The 15,622-nt window shown below is 41.4% G+C and overlaps 1 protein-coding gene across 1 annotated transcript; it reads right to left on the reverse strand.

Annotated features, from left to right (window-relative positions):
* Positions 1-942: 942 nt before the first annotated feature.
* Positions 943-11,401, reverse strand: LOC122826915. Its single transcript, XM_044109288.1, has 6 exons — positions 8,949-11,401; positions 3,513-3,622; positions 3,214-3,339; positions 2,676-2,782; positions 1,519-1,700; positions 943-1,439 (listed from the first exon to the last, which is right to left on the reverse strand). The coding sequence occupies exons 1-6, from the start codon at positions 11,151-11,153 to the stop codon at positions 1,278-1,280; spliced, it is 2,892 nt and encodes a 963-aa protein (XP_043965223.1). The 5' UTR covers positions 11,154-11,401; the 3' UTR covers positions 943-1,277.
* Positions 11,402-15,622: the final 4,221 nt, after the last annotated feature.

Below are 15,622 nucleotides of genomic sequence, written 5' to 3' on the forward strand. Positions count from 1 at the left end.
ATATTTAATTGACTTATATAATGAGCATTTTAATAACAAGCTTTAACTGCAGCAATAGATTGGACAAATCTTAGATTGTGCTTTGTCATAAAAAAAAATTCAGGAAAAATAATAATAATAATTCTTGGTGAAGTTATTTTTATTGCTGATGTCATTTTTTATAGAGGCATATCATATGAAGATGCTTCTTATCCTCTAATTTCTACTGAATTTTTCATTTTCATTCGGCTGCAAGCCTGTTTGTGGCTTTATTTTAGTTATCATGCAAAAACTGAATCACAGAATAACTTTTATAAAATAAATTGTGTACAAAGGATATTTTTGTTTAACACTTAACAGTGTTCTGATAACAGCTAACTCGGGTTAAAAAGAAAGTCACAATGTAGAAACAACTAATGTGTGGAAAAGGATTTTTATTTGCACTTCTACCTCAAATCTACAAATACTCAAGTCCCCCACCCCCAAAAATGTCTTTTTTAATACTTCAAGCACCAAATATACCTTATTACACCTTAGAATTATGCACAGTAAACACTACCTTAGCACTACTGCAAAGATAACATCTCTCCTGGTGGTACAGTTAATCAGCAGTAAGAAAAATGAACTGAACTCCTGGTTGCTTTGCAAATATCAGCCAATAGTGTGTCAACCTACATTTTCTTTAAAGCATTTTACAAAACAATCCATGAATGAGCAAATTTTGAGTATATGTTCCACAACAAATCTGACAGCAGATGACTTTATGAGTATACTAAACTAATAATAGGTGAGCTCCACTGTACTCACAGTCATAAGAACTAAGAAACTGTGAAGAAAAGAAATAAGGACACCAGATGTTTAAAGACCAAGGCCTTGACTTGTGATCACAGTACAACATGTTTCATTTCATTGTTTGTGTTATTCATTTATTTTGTTGTAAGTCATGCAGTAATTTTACTGTAAATGTGGCTCAGCCATCATGTGAGAGAAAAGAAACATCATGTGAAAAATGTTCCAGAAAATGCATCCCAACCGGTGAGTGCACAAAGACAAATCATACCTCATCATTTTTTAGTAAGTCTCTGTCTATAAAAACTATGAATTCACATTGGATCTTGTTTGGTAATAATCTGACTCTCCTTCCCCATCATCTTGACCCTAAACATTCAAACTAGCTCATTGTAGAACTTGCATCTAATTTTTCCATGTTGTCTTTTCTTTCTAGTAGGAAAAAAGACTTTTGATTTCTTATAATCAGGCAGTTTATTTCTCCAAACCAACTTCTGCTTTCCCCATTCCTATTTAATTCGTTTTGCAACATCCAGGTAGGCAAACTCAGTCTCCTGTTCTGCAGGGCAAGTGCTGGTGAACTCTTTCCTTAAATAGGCACAGGCCAAATATCTCCACACACCAGTCATTTCTGCAGGGATGTCAAGTCCACGGTATTTCTTCGCTACGACCTGATGAAGAAATCAGAGAATAATGAGCATAACAGATCACACAATCTCCAGTGAAGAAATTGAACTTTAGTGGCCAAACCTTTAGAATATGTAGCTTAGGTAGCAGGTTACAGTCTGCAAGGGTGAGTTCAGGCCCATCCAGGAAGCTTCTGGTGGACTCAGGCAGGTCTCCAACCGCATCCGCATCAATCTCCTCAGACAGGGGCGTCCTCAGGAAGTCATCAAGACGACGGAGAGACTTTAGCAAGGCTTTCTCTAAGGCTTTCATTACAGAGGGACAGAAAGAAAAAGTCTGAAGAATAAAAATAGATCGAGTTGGATTTTTCTATTCATACATTATCTGCATTTTGCAAACTGTGGAAGCAAAAGTAACAACAACTTCCTTTCAATATTTAAAGCTGCAGTATTTAACTTTGTTAAAAAATTCTTTTACATAAATGTTGACAGTCACTATTCCGTGACCGTATGGTATCAGACAGATAATGTGCCTTCTTCCAGTGCTCACAGTGCTGACTATAAATAACCAATCAGAGCCAGGAGGAGGGTCTTAGCACTGTCAATCACAATCTTATTTACTGATCATCTCTCCCTGCCTCTCTGGCTAGCTGCAGTTCTTTCTGATACACTGGCTGCTTAGCATGGGCATCAATGACAGCTAAATGTGGAGCGAAAATCACACATATGGAGACTTTAGGATGATGCACTGCTTTATTTTTGGAAAACACAGTAAATGTTTTTTTTTTAGTTTTTTTTTTTTACATATTTATACAGCAAGCAATCTTTGAGACGGCATCAGGTAAAATTCTCCTGATCAAAATTAGGAGGTGAAAGCCATTATGGAGATCACAAGGACATGTTCACAGAAAATTTTCTTCTGCTGGCAAATGTATTCTGTTGTGCTAAAAATATCACTAAAATAATATGAACCTTTATAATTCCTGCACTGTATTAGTGTAATAATAATCACAACTTTAACTTTAAATAACACCTTAGAAATGATGTTAACTGGTAATAAAAAAAACCCTGAAAGTCTGAGAAAAAGAACAATAGCATCAAAAACAATAGTTCATCCCCACACCAAATCAAAAACTTACTAATATTACTAAGCTAGAAGACTACACCACTACATCTGTACCACCTGAGGGTGATGTTTAGCTACTCTAAGCACAGACCCAGAGGATGAGACCAACAGTAAAGCACCACTTTCTTGTCCAAACCACATAATCTCTCTCTTACCATCATGTGTGTCTCTTCTTTGGTTTTTGATGTAGGCAGAAAACTTGGCAAAGATGTCGATTCCTGCTGTGTTGGCTTCAGGATGTTTGGGAGCTAGTCTGGGGTACCTGTTTTATCAAGAAACAACAAAGAGCTGAATAAACTGTGTGCTAGTATATTTTGGCAGCATAAGGAGTCAGCAAAGTGGGCATAAACATAGCCTGTGGATGTTTCAGCTCTTCTCACCTTGAGAAGCCAAGTTTTCCAATAAATACTGTGTTGTGAGAATTGCTAAATATCAAACCCAAGGACTGGGCCCTATGTTAATTTTTGGGTTAAGGGTTAGCTTTAGGAGTAAGGTATGAATTGAGTTTAGGTTAGGTATAGAGTTAGACATGCAGGGTAGTGATTAGGTTTAGGGTACTGGTCAGGGTTTGGCTACAGAAACAAATGGAAGTCAATGCACAGTCCTTGTGATAATAGACTTGTGTGTGTGTGTATGTGTGTGTGTGTGTGTGTGCGCGTCTGTGTGTGTGTGTGTGTGTGTGTGTGTGTATACCGTGGTGGAGTCAGTTTCTCCTCCAGGAACTCCTCTATCTTGTTAACATCAACCTTGACCTCACCATCAAATGTCATGAAAGGAGGATTGACCCCTGGAGCAAGGTCCTGTAGGTTTGTTGGCTTTCTGAAGGTACGCATTAATTGATACATGAACAATAACGTAAAAATGCAAGAAGAACCTTTTACACATGGATGTTCTTTCAATTGATTATTCTTGATATCTGCCTCCAAAGAAATTAAGAAAACAAATTTTAATTCTTATATTATCAATGTGAAAAGATGATGACAAGAAGTTACCTCTTAACATCCACTGTGGTGACAGTAAAGATGACTCCTTTCAGCAGTAAGATCATGAAGATTCTCTGAGAAAAAGGACAGTTTCCGATGCTCACTCCATCACTTCCTGCCTAAACACATGCATACAAAAATATGTTTGTTTTTTACATATTCTTCATATTAAGAAGGCACCAGCCCCCCGTGATCCTGTAAAGACAATTGGGTAAAGGATTACCATGCCTAATGGAAATTAAAAGTAATCAGCAGGGTAACATGTCTCACAGCTGGAAGAACTTAAATTTAAGGACTTGCTGAAGTTGGTTTTGTTACACTGCCCCAGGGCAAAAACTGTGTGTGTGAAAGGGTGAACAAAGGAATGTAGAGTGTAGTGGTAAACAAATGATACATTTTGCTTGAAGACCTTTTAGCCTTTTGCATTTTTTCTACATCCCCCAAATTCATCCCAGGCATACCCGGGGGATGTCCATCCATTGTCCAGTATGCCAAGTGGCCAGTTTTGCTTTGAATCTGGATGTAGTGTGATTGACTCAGACCTGGAGATTCAGAGACACATAAAGCTAATGACAAAGGTGGCATTTTTATCACCTGAAGTACATTTCCAGAATTAAAAGACTAATGTTCCAAAAAGATCTAGAGAAACTTTTATATTTAGTCGGTTTGGTTACTGCGACAGTGTCGTCACCAGTCAGCATAGAAAGTCAATCAGATAACTGCTGTGGATTCAGAGTTCTGCTGCATGTGTTGTAACTAAAACTAGGAAAATGGAGCATATCACTCCAATTCTAATGTGTTTACACTGGCTCTCTGTACCTAGGCTTTAAAATAAAGTGCTGAATGGCTTAGCACCAAAATACATTAAGGATCTGTTATTGTATCAACCATCCAGACTACTGAGGTTTTCTAGTGTAAGTCTACCCTCATCCCTTGAATCAGATCCAAACATGGAGAAGCAGCATTCAATTTTTATATTCCTCTAATTTAGATCAAGATTCCAGGAAACTGCAAAAACACTGAGTTTCTTCAAATCAATGCTAAAAACCCATTTCTTTAGAGTTTATTATTATTATTATTATTATTATTATTATTATTATTATTATTATTATTATTATTATTATTATTATTATTATTATTATTATTATTATTATTATTATTATTATTATTATTATTTAATTACAACTGGGAGATTATTAATTATAGCATGTAATTCAACTTTTCATCATTTTGACATTAGTCTTGTTTGTTTTATCTTGAATTATGTTTGAATTATCCTGGTGCTTAAATGTGCAATACAAATAAATATAATAAACCATTTTATTTTGAAATAAACAGGAAAGGCATGTCCACTCCAATATATATGGACAGGAAAATCGTGCCTCTGCTGCAACAGACTACTAGACTGTCTGATATCTCCCAAAAATCATCCAATACTTACATGTGAAGAGGATCTTATCCCTTGATCTTATTTATCTCGGCAAAGATCTAAACATCAACCACTGTCCTCTATTGCTCTGCTGTGAGAGTTCTGACTAATAAACTGGCCCACTAGGTTCTATCTGCAGGCTTACACTTAACATTTGTTGCTTTAATGACTGGTCAAAAAACTGCAATCGGTGCTCCCCTAGTAAAAAGAGCCTGGAGTAGACTCTGAGGTGTTACACACTCAACACGAATACAGTAGAAGTGAGTATTTGTGGTCAGCAGTTCTCCTCAGCATCAAATACTGAGTTAATCAGCTTATAGAGTGAGAATGGGGGGATTAACCTGCTCTTGGGAGCAGAATAACACAAGCACACTGCAAAGCCATTGGTTTTTATCTCCTAAATAAAGAGACAACCCTATTGCTGTCTCTAGATGAGACAATTTTGAGTCACAACTTGTCATATTATTGACAAATTGACCTGTACACACAACCAACACAGTGAAATCCAGTCCATGAACTCATTCCATAATATTTTCATCCATCTAAAGTCAATGCTCCAGAGCTCCTAATAAAAGAGGCTATTGTTTGAATGTGGGGTCTCGTGGTGTGTAAGCTTGTTGTGCAAATATTTGAGGCACAGCTCAAATACCCCGTTATTGTGGAGTTGGACCTTTGCTAATTCCCTCTGTAATTCAAGCCCTTGTTCCAAGGCTTCTGGTCTATGGAAGAGCAGAATGAGCTGCTCTATGGTGATGAGGGAAACTCGAAACTCTCCATCATTATAGAATAACTAGTTTCGTACACAATGTGCTATTCTTTCACTTATCAGGATTGCATGCCAAAGTAAAGCAAGCGATCTTGTCCGTTGGATTAGAACAGCACTGGTCTAATAGGATAAAGAAAGCAGTCTGTCAAACACACATACTGTACATGGACCACAAATCCTATAGGTGTGTGTTCTTACAAAAAGCAAACTGGTGTTGGAGCTAAATTCCTCAGTTCATATTACTAGATCTTTTGATATCTTCTGCTTAAAGTGTTTGTCTCAGTTTTGTGGTTGGTGATAGAAGAAGTCTCCCTATACTTTGAATTGCAAATGGCTTGGTTGCATTCTTTAAATTGAATTAGGTTCCAGGAAGAGCTTCATGAAGTGCTTGTCCACATTCCAGATGGCAGTCAAAGATGTTGTGATGTTATCTATCTATCTATCTATCTATCTATGCTATAGCTGCTATGGATGTTTCTGATAGTGGTAGGCTCCAACCAGAACTACTAGTTTAAGAAAAGTATGTTAAATTCTTCAGCCTCGCAAGCTTTGAAAGTATTTCAGTTCACCATTCAGTCTGCTGCTTTGCATAAGTATTCTTGTCCAAATTACTTATTGTGATTCAGCAGTCATGGATTCATCTATTCACAGAATGTAATGTGGAACATAGCTCCAAATTATTCGCAGATAGTCAACCTATTCACTTAAAGTATATGGAAATACATACTTCTTTAGTATTTCAGCTTAGGGACCTGGAATACATAGGTGGAATGCTAGTTGACATGTCATTGGCTAGTGTTTGCAAAGCAGCAAATACATGAACATCATTGATTTTCTTGTCACTGATTGATTGTATCTCCATGAGTGGGGAAAGGGAACACTATAAATGCTAGCTTCTGCAATAATACTGTGCATTATAATACATATTAATAGTGTTTGAACTGTAAAAAATTGTTATTAGTGTTTTTAGAAGGGATCTCTAATATTTGCACATTTTAGCCACAATTCTTTTACTGGGTTACGGCAGTTGCAAACGTTGGTGTAGATCCTAAGTTATCTAGGATTTGACAATCCTGGATACGTAAGTGGAATACTGGACTTTTTTTTTGCTTCTTGAAAATGAATACCAAAAGGTGAGTTGATTTTTGTCAAATTGTAACTGACTGTAAAAGCACCTGAGACAAGTCAGGACTGTAGAGTACTGTAGATGTTAGAACGATTACTTTGGAAGGTGTTTCCTCTTCCTCCTTTTAAATTTGTTTTACGTGTTGAAGATATATGGCTAATTTAATTCCTTTCTACAGCTGTCTTCCCTGTCTTTTGATTCATTGCTGCTTTTAAAGAGTGACCCTTATCTTTGACATGTAGTTGAACTGTAGACCTTGAACCAATGAGCTGGCTCTTCTGTGTTCAGGATTGCTTTTGTAAAACAATTTTGTTTTTCAAATAAAATTGCAAATGCAATCGCTGAACTGGACTGCATATACCACTCTGCTGAGCTTGTGTTAGGATCTGTCTAGTGTCGTGTCTGAAAGTGTTTGTTTTAATATGCACCAGAATGTGAGGCTTAATAAGAGTAGAGAGCCTTCTATGAGTCTGGGAGGGTGTCCTGCCCCAAGTGAAGGAGTTTAAGTATCTCAGGATCTTGTTGCAAATGAGGGAAGAAGGGAATGGGAGATCAACTGGCGGATCGGTGCAGCGTCAGCAATGAAGCTGGCACTGTACCGGTCCGTCATGGTAAAGAAGGAGATGAGTCAAAAAGTGAAGCTCTCAATTTACCAGTCGATCTACGTTCTTACCCTCATCTATGGTCATGAGCTTTGGGTCATGACTGAAAGAACAAGGTTGTGGATACAAGCGAACTTAATGAGTTTTCTCCGTAGGGTGTCTGGGCTCTCCCTTAGAGATAGGGTAAGAAGCTCAGTCATCAAGGAGGGACTCAGAGTAGAGCTGCTGCTCCTTCACATCAAGAGGAGCCAGTTGAGGTGGCTCGGCCATCTGGTCAGGATGCTTCCTGGACGCCTCCCTGCTGAGGTGTTCTGGACATGTCCTACTGGGAGGAGGTCCTGAGGAAGACCCTGGACACGCTGGAGGGACTATGTTTCTCAGCTAACCTGGGAACGTCTTGGGATACTCCTGGAGGAGCTGACCCCGGAAAAGCGGAAGAAACTGGATGGATGGATAAAAAACTTTCCTTGTTTCTGAGATACTTCAGATATATGTTTCTCTGTCTTTCCCTTTACTGGATTGAGTTTAGTGTTTTCTTGAAATCCTGGCACCTTAGCAAAGGCATAGTGAGGATACTTTCTAAGAAGTACTTTCCAGATAATTTTGTGTGCCTTGGCCTTAACTTTCATCACTGTAACGACCGGTTAATGTTCCAGTGAGTGATGACATTGAAAACCTTAAGTACTTGTCCATGTGTGCAGGATTTCTAATCCATGATCAGAACTACAGAAGCATTTTGTTTTGTTCTGTTTCTGCAGATGAAGTCCAATTGCCTTCTGCTCAAGCACTTCCAAAAGGACTTATAAGAAGAAAGTATGTAATCAGCCCTTCTAAAGCAACATTTTAGAGGGACCTAAGCCTTATTGCTGCTGTATTATCTCTGACACCTGGTAGTGGTAATGAGTGAAGCTCCAGCCAGAAATATCAGTTTTGAAAAAGTTATTTTAAACTTCAGCCTACACAGTCACTGTAGATCTTCTCATTTGAAAAACTTAATTTTCATTCTATGAAGGACAATACAATTAAATGATCTTACAGTCTTAATGAACCAGAATCTACTATTGTTTAGACTTAGTTTAGTATTCAACATAACATCAACTTGTAAATATTGATATGTACAACTCTAGAAAAAATTAAGAGACCACTACACTGAACTTATTGAAAACCTCATCTTTTACCCACCAAATATTGATTTCTGAACTCTTCCTGAGTTAAAATTTTACTATTGTTGTTTCTAAAAGAATATGAAGTTTTATTTGTATTATTTGAAATCGGAAAGCACTGCATCTTTCTCAATATTTTGACCATTTCTCATGTTCTGCAAATAAATACTAACTTTTTGCTTGGAAATTTGGAGCCATGTTGTCAGTAGTTCATAAAATAAAAGAACAATGTTCATTTTACTCAAACATATACCTATAAAAAGTAAAATCAGAGAAACTGATCATTTTAAGTGGCCTCTTAATTTTGTCCAGAGCCATGTATAGGTTTTGAAGTGCAGTGTGGGATCTCCATTCATTACCTTCACATAGAGAGAGATTTCATGGTTCTGATCTTGAAGTGTTCTGCTGTTTCTTTGTTTAGGATGTACTGGGCTTTCCACTTTTCTGTGGACGATCAGCTTGACCTCCTCTCTCTCGTCCGGGGTCATCTCCTCCCTCTGTGGTATATATGAATGGCCATCCTCCAGTAGCACTACTCGCTTCTTCTTCGCATGGTCATCTTTTTTTTTGGACTGGGATTCATCTTTGATCACTGACTTTAACTCTTTCATCCAATCCCCCTTCTTTGGTGAACTTTGCGGTTCTGGCACATTTTTTTCAATCATCCATTCTTGTCCTCTCCTTTCATTCTCCAAGACATTTTTTCGAAAAGGCCTCAGTTCTTTTCTCCGGTCGTTCACCTCCTCTCCACTCCCTTCATCTTGTTGGTCTCTTTTAATCCAGTCATCATCTTTTCTCATGGTTGACAACAGTTTCAATTTCCCCTGTCCTTCGTTCCAAAGTGGTTGTGGTTGCACCCCCACAGTTCCATTCTCTATTGCCTGCTTCAGTCCTTTAACTTCAAAGTCTTTCTTTATGTCTTTTAAAATCTGATAATCTTTTTTCTCTTCTTTTTCTTTTAGTTTCTCTTTCTCCCCCTCTTGTTTTGTGCACTTTTCTTTTTTTTGGACTTGTGTCGTTTTTTCCTCTTCCTTTTCTCCAGCTTGCACTGTCACTTTTTGAAGCTCTTTATCCTGCGGTCTCTCACTAGTTGTACCAACAGGCCATCTTATAAATGAAATGTTTGGGACTTCGATGGACTCTATAATGTAATCATCTAAAACAGTGACAGGTTCCTCTCCCATTTCAACTTCTCCTTCTATTGCATTTTCTTGTTCAGTCTTTTTCTTATCTTCAGCAAGTTGCCTGAGTTCCTGATTGTCTCCTGGATCTATTTCAGACATTCTGAGATCTTGCAAAAGATGCTCCTGCACTCTGCCTCTTTCAGTTGTTGTAGTTGTATTTTCTTTTAATGGGACTTCAGTTATTTTATTCATTTCAAATGAGTCCCTCTCCTTATCAAAAATCTTATCTTTGTGTCTATTTACAGACACATCCTGCACATGCAGCTCACCCGGTTCTACATGAACATCAACTGCCAGGTTTTCAATCTGATGAAACATTTCTTTTTCCATTTCATCTTTCCCCTCAAACACTAAGTCTTCAATAACTTCTCGGCATGTCTTTCTTTCATATTCCTCATCTTCCAAAGTCTCAGCCTGGCCAACTCTGGCCCCTGTTTTCCTTTCTGCAACCCCAATCTCTGTCAGTGATTGTGGTTCAAAGGTTACAGCGAGCAGCGTTCCCGGGTCTGTTTCTTCACCTGCTTCACTTCCTATCTTTGACTCAACATTGGAATGCTGATCATTAGGACCAGAAATGGTGTTTGTGTTTTTCCCGTTCTCATTGTTTTTCACCTCATCTTGATGGTTGGTTATTATCTGGTTGTCCTCGGTTTGGGTAAGTGTATTGACTTCTATGCACTCATTGCTTTGGCATTTATTACCCTGAGAGCTGACATTTTCTTTTACTGGAGTGAGAACTTGGGCCAAGTCTCTCTCTAAATGGTCAGGATCTTGGGTCGTGCCTTCTGAAGTTTTTCCAACAGAATATTTTTTCCCATCTCTGGACTGTCCCTGGCAGACGTCAAGACAGTTGACCTGGAGTTCTTTTAAACTGGAGTCCCGCATATTTTTTTCAATTGGATCTGTTTCCATACATTCTTCTGCATAGATTTCTTCCCTGTGGACTTCACTGCAGTCGGAAATTTGATATGTCTTAGTCTCTGCTAACACAGAAGAACTTATAATGATCTCACATTCTTTGTCTTTTGTCTGTTCATCTAACTTTCCTCGATCTTCATCCTCTGCTTCAGTTCCCTCATTTACATGCTCCTCTCCTTCCTCGTGTTGTAGTGAAGCCACTTCACTTCTTCTTGTGTCCTCATCTTCACTTTGCTGTCTCAACTCATTCACAGTGTCATCAACTTGCTCCTGTCCTGCCGCAGTTAACATCAAGACATCTTCACCTACCTCCTCTGCTAGTTCCACCTCTTCAAATTCCCCCATTGGCTCCTCATCCTCTTTACCGCTCTGTGTGTCCCGATCTGAACAGATGGCTAAAGGGCTGTAGATAACGGCTCTGTTTGACAGATCTGGGTGTTGGCAGGAGCTGAACTGAGCCATGAGGAACTTTTACTGAATGATGGAATTTAATCCAGAGCTAATGCTGCCCAGGATCCCAGGATACGATTGACTCAATTGATTAAATTGCTTTTTGTTCTGTGACTTTTAGATGAGTCTTTACATCCAGAACAAAGCAAAGATGAATATTTACCAAACCTTTATATTCATGGAAGTTCAAAATCCAGACTCCAAAATTTCAGAAATGAAGAAGTTCAAGCGTACGATAGGAATAATATCCACCTGAAGGATCTGCTTGACTTCTTGATGTGAGGCTCCTGTGCTCCTGTCTTCTAGCAAGTGCTGGATATTAATATGTACAATCTTACTCCCTCCTTCCCTTTCCCTTCCTCCTCCTCTTCTATGTCCTCTCTCTCTCTCTCCCTCTGTTCAGAGATTAAAACAAGGCTGATCCCCATATGACCAAAGGCTTTAATCTCTTTGCAATTCAAGGACCAGCACCATTTAAACAGAAAAAAAAAACTCAGCAGAACCTGCACTAAAACTTTTGCACCTCTTAGGTTTACAGTTTGTGAAAACAATCAGGTTAATTAAATTATTTTATTGAAAAGTTCATTTCTGCACAGTGGAGCAGTTGGTAGTGCTTGCCTTGGTTCCAGGGTTTGATTCCCTGCCCTGGGTCTTTCTGCATGGAGGTTTAATGTTCTCCCTGTGCATGTGTGTGTTCTTGGTTTCTCCTTCTTTCTAACAGTCCAAAGACATGATTTTCAAGTTGCTTGGCCTCTCCTGAGGTGTGCATGTGTGTTTGTATGCCTGTGATGGACTGGCAACCTGCCCAGGCTGACCCCGCCTCTCACCTGTTGATCGCTAGAGATAGAAATAGACATGCAGTTGACAAACTTGCAATGATTTTGTGACGCTTTGTTGTTAATATTGACCTAAATCTCAGAAATTATTTTCTGACACCTAAGTCTATGAGGGAAAGAAGCTGTCCTTAAAGCAAAGTGGGCTTCCAACCAGAAACTAGCATTGTCTACATAATGCATGTGATATTATTTACATTTTCTCTCCTTAGGCTGCGTGATGGAGGGGTTTGAGTGCCCCAGTGATTCAAGGAGCAATGCTGTCCAGGGCTTTATGCCCCTGGTAGGGCCACCCAAGACAGACAGGTCTTAGGAGAGGGACCACACAAAGCAGAGCCCGAAGACCACGAAGATGAATGGAAACTTTGGACTTGGTGATCCCTCGCCCGGACGCGGGTCACCGGGGCCCCACTCTGGAGCCAGGCCTGGAGGTGGGGCACGATGGAGAGCACCTGGTGGCCGGGGTTTTACCCATGGAGCCCTGCCAGGCTCAGCCCAAAGAGAAGACATGGGTCCCCCCTCCCATGGGCCCACCACCTATGAAAGAGGTGGTGGGTGCAATGTGGGATGGGTGGTGGCTGAGGGAGGGAGCCCTGGCAATCAGATCCTCGGTTGCTGTAGCTAGCTCTGGGACGTGGAATGTCACCTCTCTGGTGGGGAAGGAGCCAGAGCTAGTGTGTGAGGCTGTGAGGTTCCGGTTAGAAATAGTCGATCTCACCTTGCCGCATGGCTCTGGTTCTGGAACCAGTCTCCTTGAGAGGGACTGGACATACTTCCACTCTGGAGTTGCCCATGGTGAAAGGAGTGGGCATACTTGTTGCTCCCCATCTCGGCGCCTGTACATTGGGGTTTACCCCAGTGAATGAGAGGGTAGCCTCCCTCCGCCTTCAGGTGGGGGGACGGGTCCTGACTGTCGTTTGTGCTTTTGAGCCATACGACAGTTCAGATTACCCACCCTTCTTGGAGTCCTTAGAGGGGGTAGTGGAGAGTGCCCCTCCTGGGGACTCCCTTGTTCTGCTGGGGGACTTCAATGCTCATGTTTGCATTCCAACAACAGACCTGGAGGTGTGTTGTTGGGAGGAACGGCCCCCCCTGATCTGAACTCAAGTGGTGTTCTGTTGTTGGACTTCTGTGCTCGTCACGGATTGTCCATAACCAACACCATGTTCAGGCATAAGGGTGTCCATATGTGCGCTTGGCACCAGGACACCCTAGGTCACAGTTCGATGATCGACTTTGTCATCATTTCACTAAGTCTGTGGCCGTATGTGAAGAGAGGTGCGGAGGTGTCCACTGACCACTACCTGGTGGTGAATTGGCTCCGGTGGAGAGGGAGGATGCCGGTCACACTTGGCAGGCTTAAACGTGTTGTGAAGGTCTACTGGGAATGTCTGGTGGAAACCCCTGTGAGACGGAGTTTTAACTCCAATCACCGGTAGAACTTTGAACACGTTCCGGGAGAGGTGAAGGACATTGAATCTGAGCAGACCATGTAACGAGCATCCATTGTCGAGGCGACTTATTGGAGCTGTGGCCACAAGGTTCTCGGTGCCTGTCGCGGCGGTAACCCACGAACCTGTTGGTGGACACCTTCGGTGAGGGATGCTGTCAGGCTGAAGGAGGAGTCCCATCAGGCCTTTTTGGCCTGTGGGACTCCAGAAGCAGCTGAAGGGACTGGCTGGCGAAGCGGCATGCGGCTCTGGTGGTTGCTGAGGCAAAAACTTGGGCGTGAGAGGAGTTTGGAGAGGCTATGGAGAAAGACTTCACGAGACACCATCTGGTGTCTCAGGAGGGGGAAGAGGTACAGCACCAACACTGTTTATAGTGGTGATGGTGTGCTGCTCATCTTGACTCAGGAGGTTGTGGGGAGAGTACTTTGAAGACCTCCTCAATTCCACCAACATGCCTTCCATTGAGGAAGCTGAGCCTAGGGACTCTGGGTTGGGCTTTCTATTCTCGGGGGATGAGGTCGCCGAGGGGGTTAAAAAGCTCCTCGTTGGCAGGGCCCCAGGGGTGGATGTTCAAAAAGGAGGACCGGAGTGTGTGCTCCAATTATAGGGAGGCCACACTCTTAAGCCTCCATGGCAAGGTCTATTCAGGGGTCCTGGAGCGGAGGGTCCGTCAGATAGTTGAACATCAGATTCAGATAGAGCAGTGTGGTTTTCGTCCTGGTCGTGGAAAAATGGACCTGCTCTACACCCTCAGCAGGGTGCTGGAGGGTGCATGGGAGTTTGCCCAACTGATCTACATGGGTTTTGTGGACTTGGAGAAGGCATTCAACTGTGTCAATTGGGGAGCCCTGTGGGGGGTTCTCCGGGAGTATGGGGTACCGGGCCCTTTGATATGGGCTATTAGGTCCCTGTATGACCGGTGTCAAAGTCTGGACCGCATTGCTGACAATAAGTCGGGCTCATTTCTGATGAGAGTTGGACTCTGACAGGGCTGCTCTTTGTCACCAATTCTGTTCATTACTTTCATGGACAGAATTTCAAGGCACAGCCAAGGTGTTGAGGGGATCCGTTTTGGTGGCCTTAGGATCTCTGGTTTTTGAGGATATTGTGGTCCTATTAGCTTTATTAGGTCGTGATCTGCAGCTCTTGCTGGAGTGGTTTGCAGCCGAGTGTGAAGCAGCCGGGATGATGATTAGTGCCTTCAAATCCGAGGCCATGCTCTTAAGACGGAAAAGGGTAGAGTGCCTTCTCTGGGTCGGGGGCAGGGGGTGGGGTCCTGCCCCAAGTGGAGGAGTTCAAGTATCTCTGGATCTTGTTCACAAATGAGGGTAGAAGGGAGCGGGAGATCGGGAGAGAGAACTGACTCAAAAAGTGAAGCTCTCAATTTACCAGTTGATCTACATTCCTACCCTCATCTATGGTCATGAGCTTTGGGTCAGGACCGAAAGAACGAGATCACGGATACAAGAAGGACTAAAAGAGTTATCCCTGTAGGGTGTCTGGGCTCTCCCTTAGAGACAGGGTGAGAAGCTCTGTCATCAAGGAGGGTCTCAGAGTATAGCCGCTGCTCTTTCACATCAAGAGGAATCAGTTGAGGTGGCTCAGCCATCTGGTCAGGATGCTTCCTGGACACCTCCCTGCTGAGGTGTTCTGGACACGTCCCACCGGGAGGAGGCCCTGGGTAAAACCCAGGACACGCTGGAGGGACTATGTTTCTCAGCTGACCTGGGAACGTCTTGGGATACACCTGTAGAAGCTGGAACAAGTGGCTGGGGAGAGGGAAATCTGGGCCTCCCTTCTTAAGCTGCTACCCCCATGACACGACCCCGGATAAAGTGAAAGAAAATAAATGGATGGATTATTTAGATTTTCCTGGATCTGATTGTGTTCTTCCTGACATGAAACAGATCATGTTTTATTTTTGTTATTTTTTCATATTTAGAGATAATTGAAAAGAAATCCTCAAATTCACACATGAAAATTTTGTCGATCTACAATAGAAATAATTGTAGACAGATATTTTTCATGCCTTCCTAAAATAAGAAATTCTGACTTCAATCTAAGAACTCTGCAAATTTTGAGAATAAACTGAAGAAAAAGTGAAGATTCTGACATAGAATTTAAAAAACAAACAAAAAAAAACTGAATTATTTCCCCCCTTTTTTCAGTTGCGTCGTAGTAATGCTCCCTCTACCGT

This window comes from Gambusia affinis, linkage group LG24 (assembly GCF_019740435.1).
Source record: "Gambusia affinis linkage group LG24, SWU_Gaff_1.0, whole genome shotgun sequence".
In the NCBI taxonomy this organism is placed as follows: domain Eukaryota; kingdom Metazoa; phylum Chordata; class Actinopteri; order Cyprinodontiformes; family Poeciliidae; genus Gambusia; species Gambusia affinis.